We start from the raw sequence: 21,102 nt of genomic DNA, 5'->3' as shown, positions 1-21,102 counted from the left end.
GCTTCATTAGGACTACTGGAGTTTCTTCATAAGCAAAGTTTCTTTGGTTAGTTTGATTTGTTGGTTTCTTGAAACGCAAAAGGCATTTGAGTTGGAGAGCTTCGAGGATATGTTTAACGGTTTCAAGATCTTTCGATGGTGATTCAATCCCTTGCGTTGTGTTGTTCAGTTTCAATCGGTTTAAACCAGTTTGAAAGGGAAAAAAACCGAACCGAACCGAACCGAAATTAATCGGTTTGAACCGGTTTTCGATTCGGATTGGTTCAAAAACTAAAAAAAAAAAAAAAACAATTTGGTTGTTTATTTTGGTTCAAAACCGGACCAAACCGAAAATGCTCAGCCCTAGAATTCAGGGACATTAATGAGGCAAGCAAAGAAGTCCTTCCCCTAGAAAAAGACTTCCGACAATTTTCAAGCTGAAGAATAGACCACGCTAGGATCTGCTATATCCATATCAACACATGAATATGGCCCTTGGCCCAAGTCGGGGTGCTGCCTGGTCAACCAAGGCATGGCCTCAAGTTTGGAAGCTCGGAAGGAAAACAACACGGCAAGTGGATTAAACGAAGGTGGAAAACCTTTGTAGTTTGTACTGGAACAAAATTCAATTATTTAATTAGTTTATGCAATCAAATGAGATATGTATAGTTCTCCGTATGTCCAAACACATTGGACCATTTTTCACCGCCAAACATCCTGAAGGAATTCCAGCCCTTTTTCTAATACCTTGTTATCGTATGATGAAGAAATTCCAGCAGCTTTCTGCCACATTGCACCCAAAGCAGCCAGTTGCATAAACACCCTTCGCGGTGCTTAATTGCAACAGTTTGGTAAATTCACAAAGCTTCCTCCGTATGTTTATCTTTTCTACCTCAATTGCCTAGGCTATGTTGGGATATGGCTTTATAGGTAACCTTTTTCATCTTGGCTAACAGGCATCCACTGGAACTGTATTCATAGACAGGGTATTTGCTTACTTTAAGATAACTGTGTAGCTTTATCAGTCACCTGTAGTGCGATCGATGTCCCCATGCTGTCATGCACAAGCTCCTCCCTCAACCATCTAATTACCGAGGATGGATATCAAGATTTTGAGCCTGTATTCAAACTGAATAGAGCTTCAGCAATGCTCCCAGTATTTAGGTCCCACAACATATTAACACTTGATCAGGAAGGAAGAGGAGGCCTACCAAGCACAGAATGCGTTTTTCTCCTTTATTTTCATCTTTGCACCTGCTCAAACATAATTGAGTAAGACTTGACAATACAAGATTCTCTTAGGATAAAAGAGAACAAGTTTTCAAGGATACCAAGAGATACGAAAACAAATTTTCGTGGATGCCAAGATGTGGGTCAATGTTACATAATAAGACGATCGACAAAGAGTTCATGTATAGTGATTGCCCAGAGAGAAATAGAAGAATAACAAGGACAGAATTTCTACAGAAAACCATGTGACTTTAAACTGCTGCAATGCAGAGGCCCCACCAACAAGGCACAGTGTCCAAGATATGCCATTCTTGGCATCCATTGAACAGCCTGTAAAGCAATTTCAAAACACCAGATGATTATGACGGCAATCAGTTAATCTTTCTGAACCGTTAATTACTTCTTACCAACTACATGAAATGGTGCAGTAGGTCAAAACAAAGGATCGTTAGTCAAAGAAATTCAGTGTCAAATACTTATTCATGCCAAATAGCAAAAATGTTTGAACCAAATGCAGCAGCGCCATAATTCCCATTTTTCTATTCGCGATCTCTTACAGAAGGCTCAGAAATTGAATAAAGAGACTAACTGGTCAGCAATAGAGATCAAGACCATAAAAGCCAGAATTATGTAAATCCAAGAGCAATAGGGAACAGAATAGGACACTGGACGTGGTTTAATACCTTCAAAGTCTTCACCTAAGCAACATAAGTTGGATAGCCGATTGTCTACAGTGAAGATGAATGGAAATTAGTAATGCAGGGATACTTGCAAAGTTCATGCAGACTCCAGTAAGATAAGTAATTAGATTCAACAACACAATCATGCACCATGATCATAACCTTTAATCAATCTTTGGTAACACTTAATCTGTGTTTAGTGCTGCCTGGTCAGCAAGAAACCTAAAATGAGACATTTATAACGCAGGAAAAAACCACTGTTCAGGACAAATGAAAGATCCAAAATGCAGGAATAGCAGACCATTTATGCTTCAAGTCTCTTTGAGAAATCAAGCTTGATCAGAGATAACCAAAATCCACACCATATACTTCAACGATGTGCACATGTCATATCGCTCGTAGTGATGAAAGAATTTATGGAGCTGAATTGATACACACTGAACTAGTTTAATATATATGAACACTTCACCGAATCAGACAATTAGAGTGTATCAGCAACTGCAGGTAATGCCATTAACAGAAGAGATAAATAAGGATAGGGGTTGACTACAAAAATGCCCCTTGCCTACTTGCTCATTCTCAATTTTACCACGTCCAATTCAGGGAATCAATTTTGCCATTGATGTTACCAAATATTTCCAATATGACCCTTCTGTCCGATCTCTGTTAAAAATAGTTAACAGAAACATCAAATTATTTGTGCGCCATGCACACGTTTCATTAGAGGGGGGAAAAACTGCCAAAAACACCCAAAAAACACATTCATCCATAGCAGCTTAATACCAAACAGGCGATTTTGGGTATTCTGGCAGGTTTTGTTCCTTCCAATTTCACGAGTTAATGCGAGACGTGAGTGGCACGTGAGTAATTTGACTATTTGTTAACTGTTTTTAATATATAGTAGATGAAAGGTAACATTGATCCCTCTACTTTTGCTTTGTGAATCAAGTGTGGATCCGCTAATTAGAGAGATAAAGAGAGATCACATTAAGGTCTCTCTAATAAACCAAATCTTTCAACAAAAAATCAAGCAGCAAAAATTTTAAGACTTTCGCATGCATCTGTGATATGAATGGGAAATCACTAATCAGTCAAGCTGATAAAATCTTTCAATCCAAAGCTGCATTCTTAGAACTACTACCAAATAACTTTTAACAGAAATTAATAATTTAAGTAGAAGCAAAGCAGGCAGCTGAGGACATCACGGAAACAAAAAGTGAAAAGAAAAACTTTCAAAAGATACTCTGTGCTCCAACTTCCATTTCATCCCTCAGAAAAGGGAAGGGAGAAAGAAAGAACAAATGACTGTATGCTTTTATTCAGTGATATAAAACTCAATTTTGATGTTAGAGGCAAGCTCAGGTGGCCCTAGGTAGAGAATTCAAGTTTAAGCAGCTCAACCTTGAAGAAAAACTCATTTAACCTAATGGAGCTTGCACGAAAAAGGACAAACTGTGAAGAGAACCATAGAGCTTATTGAATTTTTAGAAGGGGCATGCAATCCCAAACAGAGGAAATGCAAGCCATTGCCTTCTATCACAAGACATGTAGATTGACAGTGCACGCATGCAATTTGATAAGCAACATTGTTGTAGCAGAAGAAGGTTTAGTCTCCATGAGGTTAGACATGGATGTTGGGTTGTGATTGGTGATGACGGTTATGGAATTCGGGGTGAAATTGTAGTGAGGATAATGAACACATTCAAGGACATTGATCTGTTGGGGAGGTAGATGAGGAGTGTAGGGTGCATCCGGGATTGAGTTGTTGCTTCAGTTAAGGAATAGTTGAGGGGACATCGGGGAGCAGCAGAGATTAGTCATGACTCATGAGTTAAACAAACAGAACAAAAATTCAAAAGGGCATCATTATAAGCACGGAGACTCTCAAATTTAAGTTTGTCATGTTACCATAGAAGTTCGGAGTATGTTGAAAGGTACAACTGAACTATAAGCTGGGAGCTTCTGGAGTTTGATATCTAGCAAAACTTAAAGAAATAATGGTAAAGCTAGAGTACATCTGCAGAACTTAGTTTTTGCATTCTGGTATTTGCAGAACCGTCTCTGTTCTCCAGCAAGTGGAACATGCTTTAACATGTGTGTTGGAGTTTCTTGAATTTCTAAAAGTTCTAGTGTATAGCAGACAATGTGATAGCATTCCTAAAAGAAAAAAATGGATAGAAACACAACATTTCTAGATAGGAGACAGTCAGAAAACTGCAACTACCTAGGAATGCTGATGACTGTGGTATAAGCTATGGCCAACAGGCCACGTATGAATAGCAGGACAATGGTACACTTGTATTTCTTGAATGTTAGGACAAAATTGCAGGACTTTCTTACAGACTTGCCTATTCCTCACGTTGTTGTAGGCTTAAAACCATTGCTTGAAATCCTCCCAACACTAGCAAATTCAGTGGTTTTTTAAACTTTTCCTTTCAGAAACAGAAATTGAGAAATAAAATTAATCCTTGGAGTCTCCCAATCTGAGAGATTTAGGGTTCATATCACTGAGATTTATGATGTATAGGATATCAAGTGCCTTTAGAAGCTCCACAAAAGAGCACAAGTAGTGGAAAAAGATTTACACAGTAAAACATCACAAAGTGCTTGGTTTTTGTTAAAGCTTGACTATGTCGCAACACACCAAACCAATGTTAACCACAGGCTTAATTATCAACATCTTGGCTCCTAAATCTGTATGAACGACACTCACACTTGAACCAGAAAGACAATTTTCACATCCCAGCAAAGTTTATCGTGCATGGCTAAGCAAAACTTCCTGCTGCACACGTTGTGTGTGTGTGTATATATATATATATATATATATTTTGAATATTTCTCTTTTAATCTTCAAGTATAACCTATATATTAACTACGCTACAAAATGCATCAAACCTTGTAAACATAAGACAATTTTCTATGTCCTAAACACAAATTAGGATACATAATCAACATAAAATCTCAATCAAATCTATAGCAACTTAAAAATTCAGCCTTATCCAGCACAAACTCAAAACATGCCCACATGTAAAACTATCACGATATATCACAAATCCCAGATAATACTCGATCAAAATACACAGGCAAGCAAGCAAGCAATGAATCAACTTACTGATTATATCCGATCAAGTTAACTCTCCTCAGCCATTCTCAGCCGCATTTCAAACAATCTAGCGTTGAATTCCCCGTCATTAACCTTTAACATTCTCGACAATGGCATCTTCAACCCATACTCCACCAACATTCTATGCCTAGGCTTAATCTTCCTCTCCAAACTAAACGAGAAAAATTGCGGAAACTTCTTCAATTCCCCTAGATCCCCCTTCATTTCTCTCACAAAGTATTCAAATTTAGGCTTCATGTTCCTCTCCACACTGAGAGTCAGAATCCCAGGAGCCCTCACAACCATATTTTTAACCTCGACAAACTCAAACCCCAGCCCCATCAAAAACTCGATCTTACCCATCAAACTTCTCTCCACGTTATAAACAAGCAACAAAGTAGTTTGATAATTTAACTTACGTGGACCCACAAAGCCCAACTCTTTTAGAAAAACAAAAGCAGGCCTCAATTGATTAGACACGCTGGAAACTAACAATCTGGGACAGCGATTGATTGACCTAGAGATATCAAGAAATGGGATTTCGACTTCATTTAAGAGGAAATCGAAGGTGGGGTGGAGGTGGAGGTGGGGGTCAGAGGTGAGGAGGCAAGGGTGCATGTCGAGGATGCGGCCAATGGAGGAACGGTGGAAGCCCATGGAGGAGAGACAGTTTTCAATGGCGAGGAGAGTAGAGAGAGGAGTGGAACGGATGTTTGGGTTTAGAGTGAGAGCTTTTTGAGTGTTTATTTTAAGGTTTGTTAGGTAAGTTAGTTTTTGTCGGAAGAGAAGACCAGTGTCTTTTGATGTTGTTATAGTTATTGTCGTCTTTGCTAGGCAAAGATTTGGGAGGGCTGGGTTGTTTTTGAAGAGGGAGGAGAGGGGGTATGGTGATTGGCTGCATGTTAGCATTATGAGAGTGTCATGAGAGGAAGGAAGGAGATTGCTGGTTGCTGGTGAGAGGAGGAGGAGGAGCCTAGGCTAGGAGGGCCATCATGATGATACTATCCATTCATCCGTTCATTGGGTAGGATTTGATTTCACTTTATTTTATTGTTATAATTGGGCTTTTGTATTTCTTTGGATGTTGGATCCTTTTTGTTGTGTTGGAAGTTTTTGCACACCGTTTTGTTGACCTTCGATTGGATTGTGGGTTGGCCCATTGCCCACAAATTTCAATTTGTAAGGGGGGAAAAAAACAAAATAAAAGAGGTTATTTGTACCATCATCAATTCGTGATGTTACTATACCGCCGCTCTGTGTTACGGTTTGTACTACATTTTTTCTACCAAAATAAGGATTAAAAATAAATTTTACATATTGAATTCATCTAGGTTAGTTTTAGTTAATTTATCTAATTTATAGCTTAAATTTTGAGATTATCAACTAAGATTAATTAAAACTATTTAGAAAACATATTAAACTACAATATATTAAATCAAATTTTATTTTGTGATTTAACCCGTCAAATCTACAATTTGGCTTGTGAAGTGTGTTGGGTGAAATAAAATTATTTTACAAAAAAACTTTATTATTTACATAATATGCGATAACAATAATATATAATTTTAAAAATTAAAAAAATAAATATATGATAACAAAAATCAAGATTTCTTTATTTAAAAAAAAATTAAATTATGTAATTAAAAGGAAAAAACAAATAAAATGAAAAAAAAGGGTTAGACACTTGGATTTGGCTTAGGTGGCCCAACACTCTTGGACCTTAAAAAAAAGCCTAGGTGCATCAGACTTCATACCAAGTTCGCATGCTTTGGTTTTTCTCTCTCTCTCTCTTTTTTGTATGGGATGAATGATCTATCACTCATTTTTTTTTTTAAAAAAAAGACAAATAGCGTGTCATCATGAAATTCCTCCCTATTTTATAATTTGGTCCCTTGGATTTTAATTTGACCTAAATTTTAACAAGTTATACCTTAATCTGGGCAACGAATAATGAAACCCAAAAAAAAACAAAGAAAAAAAACAAGGCCGGGCATTTTAGTATATGTTATGACATTTCTTTCTAGTGTTGTCTATAATAATAAGCTAAAAAGAGAGATTATTTTGAACCACCTTCCCGAGGGTTGATCGCAGGTTCACATTAATTGCATCCAGCGTGTATTTAAAATTACAGTGGCGGTTATAATTTAAAGTATTTTTTAATTATAAAAATATTAAAATAATATTTTTTTTATTTTATAAAAAATATTTTTAAAATCAATATATTAAAATGATCTAAAAATATAAAAATAATAAATGCAGCCCGAGGATATCCAAATTTTAGGTCCAAGAGGATATGCGAAAGAAAATTAAACGAATTAAGTGTGAATTATCCCTGGCTTCAGTGTTTTTATAATATCATTCGAAGAATCAAGTTGATGGTTTATACAATATATATTTTTTAATTACTAAAATTACCAATCTACGTGTGTAAGGTTGCGACAAGTAAAATTTATACGAATCTCTTAGTTCTGATATAAAAGATTTGACTCTAGAAATATTGAAAAAATAAATTTAATTTTCATATGAAAAAAGGAGTAGTTGGATATAAGAACTAGAGTTTTACAAAGTTTTATTGGCACGAATGTGCGGTGGCGGGGCTTGATAAACCTCCAAGGGTTATGGCGGGGTTTTGACTTTGACTTTGAGAGGCTTGATATTGAAAAGAGCTGGATTTCTGTTGTAGCCAAGACTCGCAACATCTTCTAATAAAATGGCGCCATCTGGCAATATAAGATCAATTCTTGTCTTGCTCCGTCTGTTACAGTGACTGTTGCCTTAACTGGGCCACATGAATATTACACCTGGCATTATCGACACGGGGAGGTACTGAGACATGTGTAGAATGAGAAGTAGAGGAGTATTTGGCTCTGATGTTACGTGGGTTTTTGTTATGTTTTGTTTTGTTGGCTTGAAGCTCTCGGGGGAAACTTACTGACGATCCCGGTTCTCAAGCTTCTTCTGGTGACCGATTTTGGCGCTCACCCGATCATGTCATGCAATCCTATATGCAAGCTAGTTCAGAACCCTTTCTCCCTCTTTCCCTTCGTCCTCTCCTTCTCCTTTCTCTCTCTACTTTTCTTGGTTCCCACATTTAAAATTCCTTTCCATCATCCATTTTTTTCTCCTCGTTTGATTTGCTACTTTAGGTAACTTCTTTCTTTCTTTTTCCCAAACCCACTCTTTTCTTTTTTTTATCCCCTACCACTACTCTTTTCTTCTTCATCGGAAAGAGAGAGAGAGAGAGGGGCAGATACATAGATTCCCCTCTTTCTCTTCACGAAAAGGAAACTGGGTAGTGTTTCATTCTTTTGTTTTTGTTTTTAGTCAATATAGTTACATGGATTTAGTCTCTCCTGGCTTATTTATTTTAGTTTCTCTTTTTTCTATGATCCCATTTCTTTTTTTTCCCTGTGATCAAAATTATTGCTTTCCATCTCTCCCCCTTTTCTTTTCCAACAACTTTCGTTTGTCAAAATTCTTGGCTCGTCTTAATGTACTTACGGTATTAGAAGGTGTTCTTGGTAAATTTGCAAACTTTTGGGGGTATATCGATGCTAATTGATTAAAAACTAATCCTTGGTTTGAAATACGTGCTTAATGTTGGAAATTAGATGTTGAGATGAAATTATGGGTTAGTGGCGATTCTGAGAAATGTGGATTATTCTAGATAGAGTTTCGAATTATGGGCATCCTTTGACGATGAAATGCTGATGTTAAACGTGCAGGATGGGTAGGGTTAAGCTAAAGATTAAGAAATTGGAGAATACAAATGGACGCCAAGCGACCTTTGCCAAGAGGAAACATGGCATCATGAAGAAGGCTAATGAGTTATCAATACTATGTGACATAGACATCATCCTTCTCATGTTCTCACCAACTGGCAAGCCCTCGTTGTGTAAAGGAGCAAGCAGGTACTGCCATTCATGCCACGCTTCCACTGCTTTAGAGAATTAATTTGCGCGACTGAACTTTAAACTTGCCTATGAAATTTATATCCATTTCTTGTTTTGCATCTTTTGGGAATTTCATTACATATGCACAAATGCAACTTGACTTCACTTCTCACCATTTAACGAGTTGGGTTGTCAGTATTCATTGTTTAGCTACAATAAGAAGCGGATTGAGAGTTGTGGCTTGATTGTCATATGCACGTGCAACCCCCAATATATATATATATTTATTTATTTATTTGCGTGTCTGGTTTAAGAAAAAAATGTATATGAAGGTTGTGTGGCATCATAATATGGAGTTCTCAACGACATCAACAATTTTGAATAATTTCCTTTTTTTTTTCTCCTTTAGTAGCATTGAAGAAGTAATTACGAAATTCGCTCAGTTAACACCTCAAGAGAGGGCGAAGAGGTATGGTGAAGTTTTCTTGCTTCGTTTTCTTTTAATCTCCTTGTGCCTGCATTGAATATTTACCAAATTGGAATTTATTTGCTCTATTATTTGATTGGAACAGGAAGTTAGAAAGCCTCGAAGTAAGTCCCTGGATCCTCGTTTACAGTCACTCCCCTTTTCTGTTATTAACTCTCATTCTGCTCTTTTTATCAACTTTTTTTGTTGAAGATTGTCATTCTTATTGGTTACGTAATTTTTCTTTCCTTTGAGAGGACAGGCACTGAAGAAAACTTTTAAGAAGCTGGACCATGATGTTAATATACCAGAATTTCTGGGTACAAGGTATATGCTCTTGTTGATGTTGACACAATTAATTTTTCATAGCTTACAAACTGGCTATGTTCTTTAAACATTATGTACTAAACTTCTTGAATCCTGTTCTTTTTGTTTCAGTTCTCAGACAATAGAGGTATGGGTACTGGTTTCCATTGTTAAATACGACATCTTAAAACTTCCTCTCATATGCTGATGGCTTGTGACGTGTTACAAATTTTGCAATTTAATTGACCAGGACCTGACTAGCCAATCAAGACTGCTGCAGAATCAACTATCTGATGTGCATAAGAGACTGAGGTGAACACCTGCAAATCTTTGAATGTAGATTTCCATTTCATGATCTCATGTATACTTTGGTTGGTCACCAACCTGGACTAATAGTAAATTGAGTTTCTGCAGCTACTGGACCAATCCAGATAAGATCAACAGCATAGAGCATTTGGGGCAATTGGAAAACTCACTCAGGGAATCACTTAATCAGATTCGATCGTGTAAGGTATGCCTATTCTTGTGGTGTTCATCTGGAGAAATTACACACACACACACACTCTTTCTGCTTGTTATTCAACAGCTCTTATGTTTTTGATTAAATGATTATATCTCATCTTTGGTCGACTTGGACTCTATGTGATTGAATGCGGGTTCAATTAGGATCTTCATTTTAGCCTATCTATGAGAAAATCCATGACCCTGGTCCTCATTGTGATCGTATGCCTGCTGGGAAGAATTTGGAGATCAATTGTTTAACATTCCTTTTTTTTTTCTTAATGGATAATGAGGAGGGCAAGGAGGCTAAGATGATTTCACATCTCAGTCATTCTTAACCAAATTGGATGGTTGTGTAAAGGGATAAAAAAATAAGCAATGCCAAGTATTCAAGTGTTCTTTAAGTAGCACAGTGAAACAAAAGCCAGGTGCTGCAAAGTTTTGATTCAATTTAGAGGAAACACTCAGTCAGGCCTTGGAAAAAAGAAACTATGAATATCTCTTGATTATCTGTGGCATTTGTATTTACATTTTAAAACTGAGGGTTCCCTCTTTGCCAGGAAAACTTGGGAAAACAGCATCTTATGTCACTAGATTGCCATACTCAGGTAATGGATGGCTTTTATTCGATACAAATGGTTTCCTGATGGCATTGTACTAAATCCTTGCTGGAGTTGTTACCTAACTAATCTTGCTTGCAGTTTCAAAATGAGATGCATGTACCTTTCAGAATGGGTGCAGAGCAGCAGCTCTCACCTCTTCTGTGGATACCTAATAATGACAGTCAACATATTATGTTACCAGAGGAACAAAATCTGCTTCCCCATAGGTGAGTGAACCAATTAAAGGAAACTTCTAATCCCATTGCTTAAATTGTTTTCCTATTGGAAGATCATCTCTGGGCTTGCTCTGCCCTCTCACAAGTATAGGATTAAAGCTTCGTTTTGTAAAATCATATTGACAAAAGTTTGTTTATATACATGGAGAGAAAGAGGGGGGGATGGGTTCATAGTATAGGACTAAACTAGATTTTGTGAAGTATTTTGTTTGATGTAAGATAGGACACGAATAAACACAGAACAGATGACAAATTAACAATGTACCTATCCATAGAGGAATCTGTAATAGCCCCTCCTGATGTTGTGTTCTTAAATAATTGATCGAATGTCTTTTTTTAGGGATGCTGAGTGCACTGCAAGCACCTCTTTTGGGAGTTATTCTGGTTACTTTGGTGCAGGAAAAAATTCTGAGCTATCTAGTTCTGGTCAAGAAAGTGGTATGAATGGTATTCTTGATGAGTTAAATGGAACTGCATCACTGAGGCTACGGTTGGCTGGACAGTACCCTTACTTGCCAGGGCCATATAATCTGAATTTACTGAACGATACAAAATTCCAACCTGCAGCAGAGATGAACATACAAAAAGGCCCTGGGGATTTTAATGTTAGTGGAAGTTTTGAAGCTCCCAAACCTGAGTATGACTCTGGCCCTCATGGCTGGGCTTCTACTTCAGGATCATGTGCTGTTACTATGTTTGATGATCATTTGTATGCTCCGGTAAGTTTTCCCTCGGTTCTGGTTTGAACAAGTAGTTCAGTACTTTTTTTTCATACATTTTACGTTGGTGGTCATCTATGAAATGATCTGAGCCTTTTTGATTGAGCTAGCAATTACTGGGTTGAGTGAACATAGATGTAGAGCTGTGGATATATATAAACATTTTTCCATTATTATGTTTAGTATGGGAAAAATCATCTGAAATTTTGTAAGATGATGCCCATTGGTATAATGAATGAGCACTTCTACTTTTTGAACGTTCATTTATAACATGCAACTAAATTTGCATGAGCTAGAGTACTATTCTCTTGAATGCTTCAGTTAATCTGGAGTATTATCTGCGTATGCAGTAGTTTGAGCATATTACTAGATGATTAATGTGGTCTTCTACTAGGCTTAAGAGAGAATGATTAAAGTCCTGGACCATTTATTAGAAGATCACAATCTGAAGGTGGTTTTTAATTTATTAGAATCATTGCTGCTTCTTTTGCATAATAGAGTTTTAAAAATACAGCCATGTCTTTTGTCAAAGTAAGAGGGAGTGAATGCTTCAAAGTACGTAACTATTTGAGTGATGTTTAGCCTGTCTGTTGCCTAGTTCAATTTAGGATTTGAAAGCCCTTTTCTGTTCTGTAGCTATTCTATGATGATGGTGTTTTAGGGATCCAGGTGTTGGATTTCTGTTCTTGATGATGTATTGCAACTTCGGTAGCTCATTTGAATATTATTATACTACTTTCGAGTTCTATATTTTCCAGGAAAATACCACATCAACATTACAGAAGCCTTGAATTGAGAGCTAATTTTGTTTAATTGAGATTGTATTTTGTATTCATGGTGTAGATGTTTATCTCGGTGATAAGAGTGGATGTTATTGGAAATTCAATTATTTCATGAATATTGTTATCGCTGTTGCCTGTTGCACCAGTAACATATACCTTGGTTAAAATTAAGTTGCATCACTATAACGGACTTCAGATAGATTAAGTTCCCTATTAGTGTGAAAAATTATTGAATCTATATTGGAGTTGCCAAACAGCTATGGTCAAAATATTAGTTGCTCCAGATCAGAGAGGCATTGCTTGTTTGTATGAATTGCTCGTGCACTACGTTTCAGTTAGCAATGCAGACTGTAGAATCTGTAGTTAAAAGGTGGTAGGAGAGGAATCTATTGGAAAACCGCAACATGAATGTCATAATTCTTCATACACCACTATTCGTTAGGGTGCTTGGTCTTGGAGTTGATACTGATTGCAAAATCTTGATGCTCTTATTCGTCTCGGGTTTCTGTTATGATTTCATAAGAACCACTGATTTAGTCATTTTAATTATTGTGAGATATCGTTTTAGAGCAGAGATTGTAGATTATAAGGTCCTCTTTGAATCACCTATATCATACTGTTTTATCTTCTTGTATATTGTTATTGTCCAACATACTGCAAATTTGAAACCCGTTTATTTTTTGCAGCAACCACACTGAGATTGAGTTTTACTTGCTGTTCAGCTGGTGATAAGTTGCTGGAGAGCTTGGTCAGGTTTGTGAAATTACCTGTCCTCCAGATGACACTGTTGGATTTACTGTATAGGTTTTAAGCTATGCAATGGCGAGGGGAAGCCAGTGAAATACATATATCTATACAGCTCGACACCAGCATAGGAATTCACTGATGTTGCTAACTCGTTAGAAAGAGTGGTGCTGATTCCATCAAGTGAGACACCATTTACAATCTTCTGTATACAAGCTGTAGGTTTTACTGAAGTTACTATACTTCCCCGGCCTGAACTCTGGTGACAGGGTCACGGAGGGCAGGCAGGCTACTGCCCTCCATCCTGCATTAGGGTGCCCTGGGCTGTGTATTAAAACCAATACAGCACAGGTTGTCTTTTTTTATTTTTTATTTTTCCAAGGAAAGCAATGCTTGCAATTTAAAACCACTTTTGTGAATCGAGTTCTGTAAGCAGCTTGATACCAATTTTTATTCGTAAATATTTTGATACTGATTTTCCCGAAAAATGTTATGGTGCTCACAGCATCCTATTATTTAGACTCACATGGGAAAAAGAGAGAGCATATAATAAATACTGACGTTTCATTTGTTTATCGACAAGGTCTTGTTCATCTCCGTTAGTTTTGCTATTGTAAACGTCAATTTCCCTTTAAAATAAAGATAGTTTCTTAATTAATTTCTTGAAAACAATTTCATGCAAAACATTTGAAAATTTTCTGTGTGATTTTATTTTGAAAGCAAATTCACCTTCAAATAAATATAAAAAAAACAATAAAATTAAAATTTGGTTAAAAAAATTAAAATTAAAATCCAATTTCACCAGATATTTCTGGAGAAATAATTATCAATTAGTCCCAGATAAAGTTTTCAAGTTATTATACTACCAAAGATTTTCTTTAATCATGACAAACATTTAACAATCGTCGGGCGGTGGTGGTAATGGGGTGGAACGTGCAGCTCATTTTGCAACGGTGCGGTGGTGACAAACCTTTTTTTTTAACAACTCTTTTTTTATCTCACTACTACTGAAGCCTCACCTTTCAAAATTTAATCATCACCTTGCATTTATTTTAATTTTAATTTTTTTTTATTATTTGTATTGATTTTAATATTATATTTAATTTGATACTCGTTTTTTTAATTATTATTTTTTGATTTATTTATTTTTAGTTTTGTCCCTTGACATTTTATCTCATTTAATTTTTGTATCTAATTTAGGTCCTTATTTTTTTTTATCCTTTTCCTAATTTATTTTGTTCTTCAATTTAATCCCTAATTATTTTTCTTTCATTTGATTTTTGTACTAAATTTAGTCTTCATTGTTTTGATTATTTTCTGTTTGCTTTTTTAATTTTTTATAATTGAGAATTTTGCTACGTTATTTTTTCATGTTCGCCTACAGGTTAATCGCAATCTCATGACTCGAGTTACTAATTTTAAATATTAGCCTGGTTTAAGTTCGGTTTTTTTTTACAAGTTGATTTTTTTTCAATCTTATCATTGAACATTGATTTATTAGGTCTTGAGCGACTTATTTTGCTTTTTTTCTTGTTGAGTTATCTCCGTCTCATATCTTTGACAGCAAGTTAGTCAGCTTATCACTCAAGTTTTTTGGAATTGATTTTTTTTAATTTTTTTCTTTAGCATTATTTATTAACCCTTAAACTCTATGATTCTTTCTCTTTCTTTTTCACGGGGAGGTGTCGGGTCGGGTTAGTCAAGAAAAGGACCAGAGCCGTGTAATTGGAAAAATCACATCAATGCTTAAAATGTTTCGAGTGCAAGCAAAACAATAAAGTAAATTCTGCAATCAATATCATGTGAAGAGAGCCATTCTCTAAGCACCTCCCACGTAAAACAACCTGACAACCTAACTACCACATCAAGGTGAATGTGTACTTAATAAATGTGGGCTCAGCTCAGCCAGATTTTGATGTACGACTGCGAGATTTGATATGATAAAATTAAAGTGCTCAGAAAATCGAATCTACACCGTCCCGAACCATTATATAGGGTCCAAGTGGAGATTTTTTTTATGGTCCGATGAGGCCCCATGGCATCTTGCAGTTTTAGATTTTCCATGATTTTTATGGCCGCAGCTGCATTTTGTCGAAGAGAAGAAGAAGGCACACAGCGCCGTATGCAAGAATCATGGTCCTAACCGCTAACAGGTTATTCCATGATGTTGAAATTTAGGACCAATCGGAAAATGTGAAGTTTTACATTTATGCGACCACATGCATATGTCCCATCTTTCTCTTTGACAGAAGAAGACATAGGCAATCAATTCACTTCTTGTTGTTCTATCAATCACTTGTCTATGTAATTGCATTTTCTCAGGTGATGGACGGATTCAAGATTTCTTTTTTTTTAATAACCGTAAATATCTGATAACCTACATGTTCCTTAACTAAAAATATATTTATGAATAATATAAATTATATTTTAAAAAGTTGAGAACTCTTCTAAAAATTTAAGCTATTAAATAAATTTTTAATATATAATTTATATTATTCTCTAACAATATGGTACCAGAGCCTTGATAACCAAGCAATTACGAGTTTGAATCTCATCATCTCTATTTATTTAATAAAAATTAAGTACAAGGTAATGTGACATTTTACAAGTTTCAAGCCTAAAAAGCTATCACTTGATGGGATGTGTTATAGAATAATATAAATCATATCCTGGAATCTCATCTAGTGGCTTAAATTTTTAGGTTAAGATAATTATTTGACATATATATAAATACTTCGTGTAAGATTGATGCATAAATACCACATGTGAAGTTATTATTATGAATATTTAATTAAATATCCTGGGTAGATCCACAGTAAAATTAATTGATATTGATATTTTGTTAAAATTCTTTTATCCTATATTAATTCATAATTTTGTATGCTAATTAGCCCATTTATCTTTAGAACGCGATTAAAAATAAAAAATAAAAGCCAGTAGTGTTTTACGATACATTACATTGTTAATTGGAATTCTCTAATGATACTTTTGCCTTTCTCATTAAAATTCAAAAAGCTTGTATATTTTCAAAGGAATATGTTGAATATTATAAGGTTAATTAAGGATAGATTAGTTAGAATATTTTAATAGCAAATTTAATTATGTTGTTGACTATCTTTCAGTCATTGGCTTTTTTATCTTTTGAAAATTACTTATATGATAAAATTACTCTATTAATTTTAGTTCATCTTCGTTTAATTATTATTTATTTTATTTTTAATATCTTTTCAATTTTAGATTTTTTTAATTTTATTATTGAAATTTTTATCTAATTTGTCTTTTGATATATTATCTAGGTTTTTCTTTTGAGAGTATATTTTTTTTATTTCTTTCTCATATTACAGGTGGATAGTTATCTAAGCTAATTATAGACATTGTTTTTTAAAATTGATTTTTTTTTATTTTTATTTTTTGATATTAAATAAATAGACTTTCAATTTTATAATTTTTTTCTTTAGTTTACGTGTGTTATCTCAATTTTATATACCAGATCTCGTCTTAATAGAATCAATCTAAATTAATTTAGATTATAATAACCTTATTATTTTTTAATTTTCCAAAGAAAAAAGTTAATCTTGCTCCCAGCACTGATCGCGACACCTATTTAGTCATTTTCTAAGATTATTCAAAGAAATGGAAAGGAAATAAAGTATATTAAAAGGTTATCCTGTGCATCGTTTAGTCACCACATAAGTAGTTCCGTCGTGGATGGCGACACACCGTAGATTGCTAAGAAAAAGTGGTGATGTGTCACAAAACCTGACTCCTCTCACGTGGCTCGAGATTTTGACGTCAGTTGGAGAGACAAACTGCTTTTTAGTTCGTGACTGCAGTGTTTGTCACTGGAATTGAAAATTGTTTCTGAAAATTTTTTAAATTAATATATTTTTATATTATTTTAATATACTAATATCAAAAATAATTTTTAAAAAATTAAAAAATATTATTTTAATATATTTTAAAATAAAAAAACTTTAAAAAACAACCAATACTGTACAATTAAACAACCTTTCATGTCTAATAGCTTTTTTTTTTTTTTCAACTTGTACTATTTAAAATATTCAATTAAGGGAAGATTAGTTCATAAGCCAGGCGCGTCCAATCATTATTTTTCTAATATAACAAAAACAAAATTGAAGATAGGAGATAATCACTTGGTATTTATTTTTATTAAATTTAATACAGTGAATTAATCTTAAAAATTTTCAAATTTTTTATTTAGCTTAAATTTAAAATTAAATTATATATGAAAAAAAAGACTGGATTGAAAAAAAAATCAACAGTAAAACTCCATAAACATTTTCAAGTTTTTTAACATGCAAGAAAGTGAGGTTATTTTTGTCAAGCCATGACTTTATTAATAGTAACAAGTGGATTTGTTCTTAGAAATGGAGGGCAGAGTAATGAGAAGCGCTAATTTATACTTCTAGCAAAACATGTGGTTTGACCTTAATTTTTTAGTGAGACCTACCCCTAAATTACATATTAAATTCTTAATTATTTAGGTGGTGGTCCAGTGGTAAGAGCTTGGGATTAGGAGGTTTGCTTCCTCTGTAGTCTCAGGTTCGAACCTTGTGGTTGATCATATGATGGTCACTGGAGGCTTACATGGTCATTAACTTCAGGGCCCGTGAGATTAGTTGAGGTGCACACAAGCTGGTCCGGACACCCACGTTAAACTAAAAAAAAAAATTTCTTAACCAAACAAGTATAAATTATGATTAGGGCAAAACACAACCCCAATAACAATACCAAACAAACCCCTAGACTAATTAAAATTTCTATTAATTCGCGTTTGGAAACCCAAACAAGTCAAAAAGACAACGCTATTAAAAAAAATCGAAAAGAACGCAAATGTTTGGATGAAAATTAAAAGTCACTCAAAATAGAAAAGGAGAGAGAGACGTTTAAGAACTTGATTACTCTGTTTTACACGTATTGTTTTCGAATATCATGCTGATGCGAGTAAGAAAAGGAGAAAGGTAAATCTGGAATTTACAATATTGTTGATTCAAGCATTTCCTAACGAGTCAATCTAAGAAGTAAAGCTCCCCATGACAAAGATGGTGCTCCACCTCCATCCGAGAAGGTTGCTCCAGGAACTGAAACCTTGCCATGGATTTGTTTTGGTTACAGTACAAACAGGTTGCCTACTCGAGACAGAGCACCAATTACAGAACGTGGGGCCAATGTGAAAAAAACAGGACAAGTAGAAATAAAAAGAACAAAAGAAAACAAGAGCAATGCAATAGTATAATATACGTTTTTTGAAGAACGAATCATGTGTTTCCTGTGAAATAAGCTTTAAATTGAAGGACAATTACAAGAGTTTTCAGATTTTTGGGACTAAAACGTGAAGTTTTTGAAAGTTTGCGGATGCCATTGTTAATCCATGTACGTTTTCCAAGGACCTCCATGTAATTTTATATGTATTCTACTAAAAATATCTCTCCAAATTTTGATAATTCTTTTTTTTTTTTTTTAAATTATATATAAAAAACTATTATAATACCAAACACACATATAGAAACCTTCTTTTTCTTGAGGCAAAAATCTAGCAATCGCTAATTTCACAGAATTGCTAGAAATAAACGAACATGAACTTTCGGGGAAACTTCAGTGGTGCTGAGCTCCATCCATTATTTTGTCTCAAATATTCCCATTCTTGGTAGTTGGCACTCTCTTCTCACGGTTTGCTTTCAGAGTTCAAATCTGAATGAAATATACCTAACTCTTTCGTGTGTTTTGTTTGGTAGCTGGAACTAACAAAATCTGATTACCTTTCAGGATCTGAATGCAATAACCAACCATTCATTTATCATATTCAGGATTCTTTTGGGCCGCCAACTCGATCCATTTATCAGCACCAGACCTTCCAAGCTAAGGGGTTAATTCACACGGGATATTTCTCTCCAAAAGAGGGGGGGAAGGAAAGAAGAAAAACATATTTATCTAATGTAACAACAAACATGTCTGATTTTTGCTTGTCATGTTCTCTGACAGTATTCATGTGACTGAACATGGTGAATCTTGAGGAAATCCTCCCAGAAAGAGATTTGAAGACAAGGGACAAGCAGCGGAGACATTGATATGAAATGTCTTCACTCCATTTTACTCGAGTCCAGACACCAGGCACTGTCAAACAAAATGCAAATGGCAAATACTGTTGGATTCATTCAAGAGAAAGAAAGAAGGAAAATAAAAGGTAAAAGGCTGCTGCGGAGTGAATTCGGACATTCATTTCTAACACGAGAAATGAGGATGAATTAAACAAGTGGAAATTAGAAATATACAATGCAGAGTACACGGGCCTGGTGGGGTAAAACTTGAAAGATTCTCATCTACAATTAAATGCGAGTCACCATCTATCTAGTATATGCAAACAAAAACGAAATCAAGTGCGAGAAGAGAAGACAAATCAAATCTTGTAATCTTAACCTCCACCTAGTGTTTTTGAAAGATCGGTGACATCCGAAATATTTCCTCTGTTTTTTTTTTAAAAAAAAGAAATCTACATTGCCCCAGAGTCGTATCACACCAGTGTTAGTTGAAATTAAATTTGAATGGTGAAGTCTGCCACATACACGAAGATCATTGCATTTCGATTATTTCATATCGGATGGGAACTTTCAACGTTTGTGGTGCCCATTAACCAGAGCATCTAAATGTCAAGCCTCGAGTTAACCATCATTACTACAGCTGATCTTACACATTTAACTTCTGGGACTCCATAGACTAGGCAGCCAACCATAAAAAATACAATTTTAATTTTACAACGAATTAATTTCTGTTTTTAAAATACAAAATAGTCAAAGAATTGTATTTATTGAATGATGTGTGTTGGGCCTTTAACCAAATAAATTTAATTTTTAAAATACTTTTCAAAATAGATATTTCTCTGATTTCATTTTAATAATTAGATTTTAAATATACATGATTTTTGAAATATAAAAATTAATTCAAGAACAAGGAAAGATTATGAAACAAAAATAACCTAATTCAAGAACAGAAAAGATTATCAAACAATAATAACCTTTGGATGGCCGGCCTAAGCACGCTCTTTCCATATCCATCAAAGTTCAAAACTCTAACCAGGGAAGGAAGAGTCTCCTGGATGATTTGTCTTCAATTAAGATTGGAAAGTTGACGTTTGGGTGGGTGAAAACCGATGAGCTTGGCTAAAAGGCACGAGAAAGAAAGAAACAACTAAAATTTGTTCAGAAAATAAATAATACTCTACTATTTTGAAAAAAAAAAAAGAGTTAGAAAAAGGAAATTGGAACTCCATCCTCGAATGTAATTTTGTTTTTTTAAAAAAATTGTACTAGTTTGCAAAACACAATTATAAAAAGTTTTTTCATATTTTTTCATTTTTTATCAAATAAACAAAAAACACTGCAATATTTTTTTAAAATTTTAATATTTAGTTGGTGTCATAAATCTAACTTCTATTGTACATATAATATCAAAATCTCCTTCTGTTTAGATAATAATTTGATATTTTTCATTATAATTTTTAAATTGAATAAAAAAATTAATATTATATAATTAGATTGTTACAAATACAAAAGTATTAAGACAATTATAATAAATCATATATTTATTTTTTATGAAAAACAGCTGTAATTTTGAGGAGAGAATTCCTTTACATATTCTCAGCAGAAATTAGCGCGTTTTTCAAGTTTTTTTTTACTGAAAAAAACAGAAAATAAAAAATGGTTTTTTAATTAAATAACAGACAAAGAACAGAACAGGATAAGTAAAAATAGTTTTCCAAGAAAGTATTAAAAAGGAGACAAAGAACAGGATGGGTGAATAAGCAAGGGAAGCCCTCAAGCGAAGTTGGGCTATACAAGATTCG

General features: G+C 34.5%; 2 protein-coding genes across 12 annotated transcripts; one reads left to right on the top strand and one right to left on the bottom strand.

Moving 5' to 3' along the window:
- Positions 1-531: 531 nt before the first annotated feature.
- LOC7481579 (transcription termination factor MTEF1, chloroplastic) lies at positions 532-6,021 on the bottom strand. Of its 8 annotated transcripts, none has more exons than XR_002984508.2 (4): positions 5,002-6,021; positions 1,893-1,937; positions 1,191-1,233; positions 532-1,108 (listed from the first exon to the last, which is right to left on the bottom strand). XR_002984508.2 is itself a non-coding variant. In XM_002315008.4 (2 exons), the coding sequence occupies exon 1, from the start codon at positions 5,899-5,901 to the stop codon at positions 5,020-5,022; it is 882 nt and encodes a 293-aa protein (XP_002315044.1). In that variant the 5' UTR covers positions 5,902-6,021; the 3' UTR covers positions 532-1,233; positions 5,002-5,019. The 8 variants fall into 8 exon arrangements, 2 of the variants coding, with proteins under 2 accessions (XP_002315044.1, XP_024467150.1); XR_002984509.2 differs by having other exon boundaries at positions 532-1,097; XR_002984507.2 differs by having other exon boundaries at positions 532-1,233.
- Positions 6,022-7,884: 1,863 nt separating this feature from the next.
- Positions 7,885-13,816, top strand: LOC7492930 (agamous-like MADS-box protein AGL30). Of its 4 annotated transcripts, none has more exons than XM_024610005.2 (12): positions 7,885-8,138; positions 8,718-8,903; positions 9,298-9,354; positions 9,458-9,476; positions 9,614-9,678; positions 9,790-9,805; positions 9,908-9,969; positions 10,072-10,168; positions 10,719-10,766; positions 10,860-10,987; positions 11,337-11,715; positions 13,184-13,816. In XM_024610005.2, exons 1-12 carry the CDS (start codon positions 7,981-7,983, stop codon positions 13,193-13,195), a joined length of 1,227 nt encoding a protein of 408 aa, XP_024465773.1. In that variant the 5' UTR covers positions 7,885-7,980; the 3' UTR covers positions 13,196-13,816. The 4 variants fall into 4 exon arrangements, with proteins under 4 accessions (XP_024465773.1, XP_024465772.1, XP_052312489.1 ...); XM_024610004.2 differs by having other exon boundaries at positions 7,886-8,138; positions 9,295-9,354; XM_052456529.1 differs by having other exon boundaries at positions 7,995-8,284; positions 9,295-9,354.
- The last annotated feature ends 7,286 nt before the right edge of the window (positions 13,817-21,102 follow it).

Source organism: Populus trichocarpa, chromosome 10, assembly GCF_000002775.5.
Source record: "Populus trichocarpa isolate Nisqually-1 chromosome 10, P.trichocarpa_v4.1, whole genome shotgun sequence".
NCBI classification, from domain to species: Eukaryota; Viridiplantae; Streptophyta; class Magnoliopsida; order Malpighiales; family Salicaceae; genus Populus; species Populus trichocarpa.
Note: the sequence above shows the minus strand (reverse complement) of the source record. Positions and strands in the feature narration are given on the sequence as shown.

Coding starts and splice junctions, on each gene's coding strand:
- LOC7481579 (XM_002315008.4), bottom strand. CDS start 5,901: ATGCTAACATGCAGCCAATCACCATACCCCCTCTCCTCCCTCTTCAAA.
- LOC7492930 (XM_024610004.2), top strand. CDS start 7,981: ATGTCATGCAATCCTATATGCAAGCTAGTTCAGAACCCTTTCTCCCTC. Junction 9,970..10,071: donor GATGTGCATAAGAGACTGAG/GTGAACACCTGC, acceptor GAGTTTCTGCAG/CTACTGGACCAATCCAGATA. Junction 10,767..10,859: donor CACTAGATTGCCATACTCAG/GTAATGGATGGC, acceptor TCTTGCTTGCAG/TTTCAAAATGAGATGCATGT.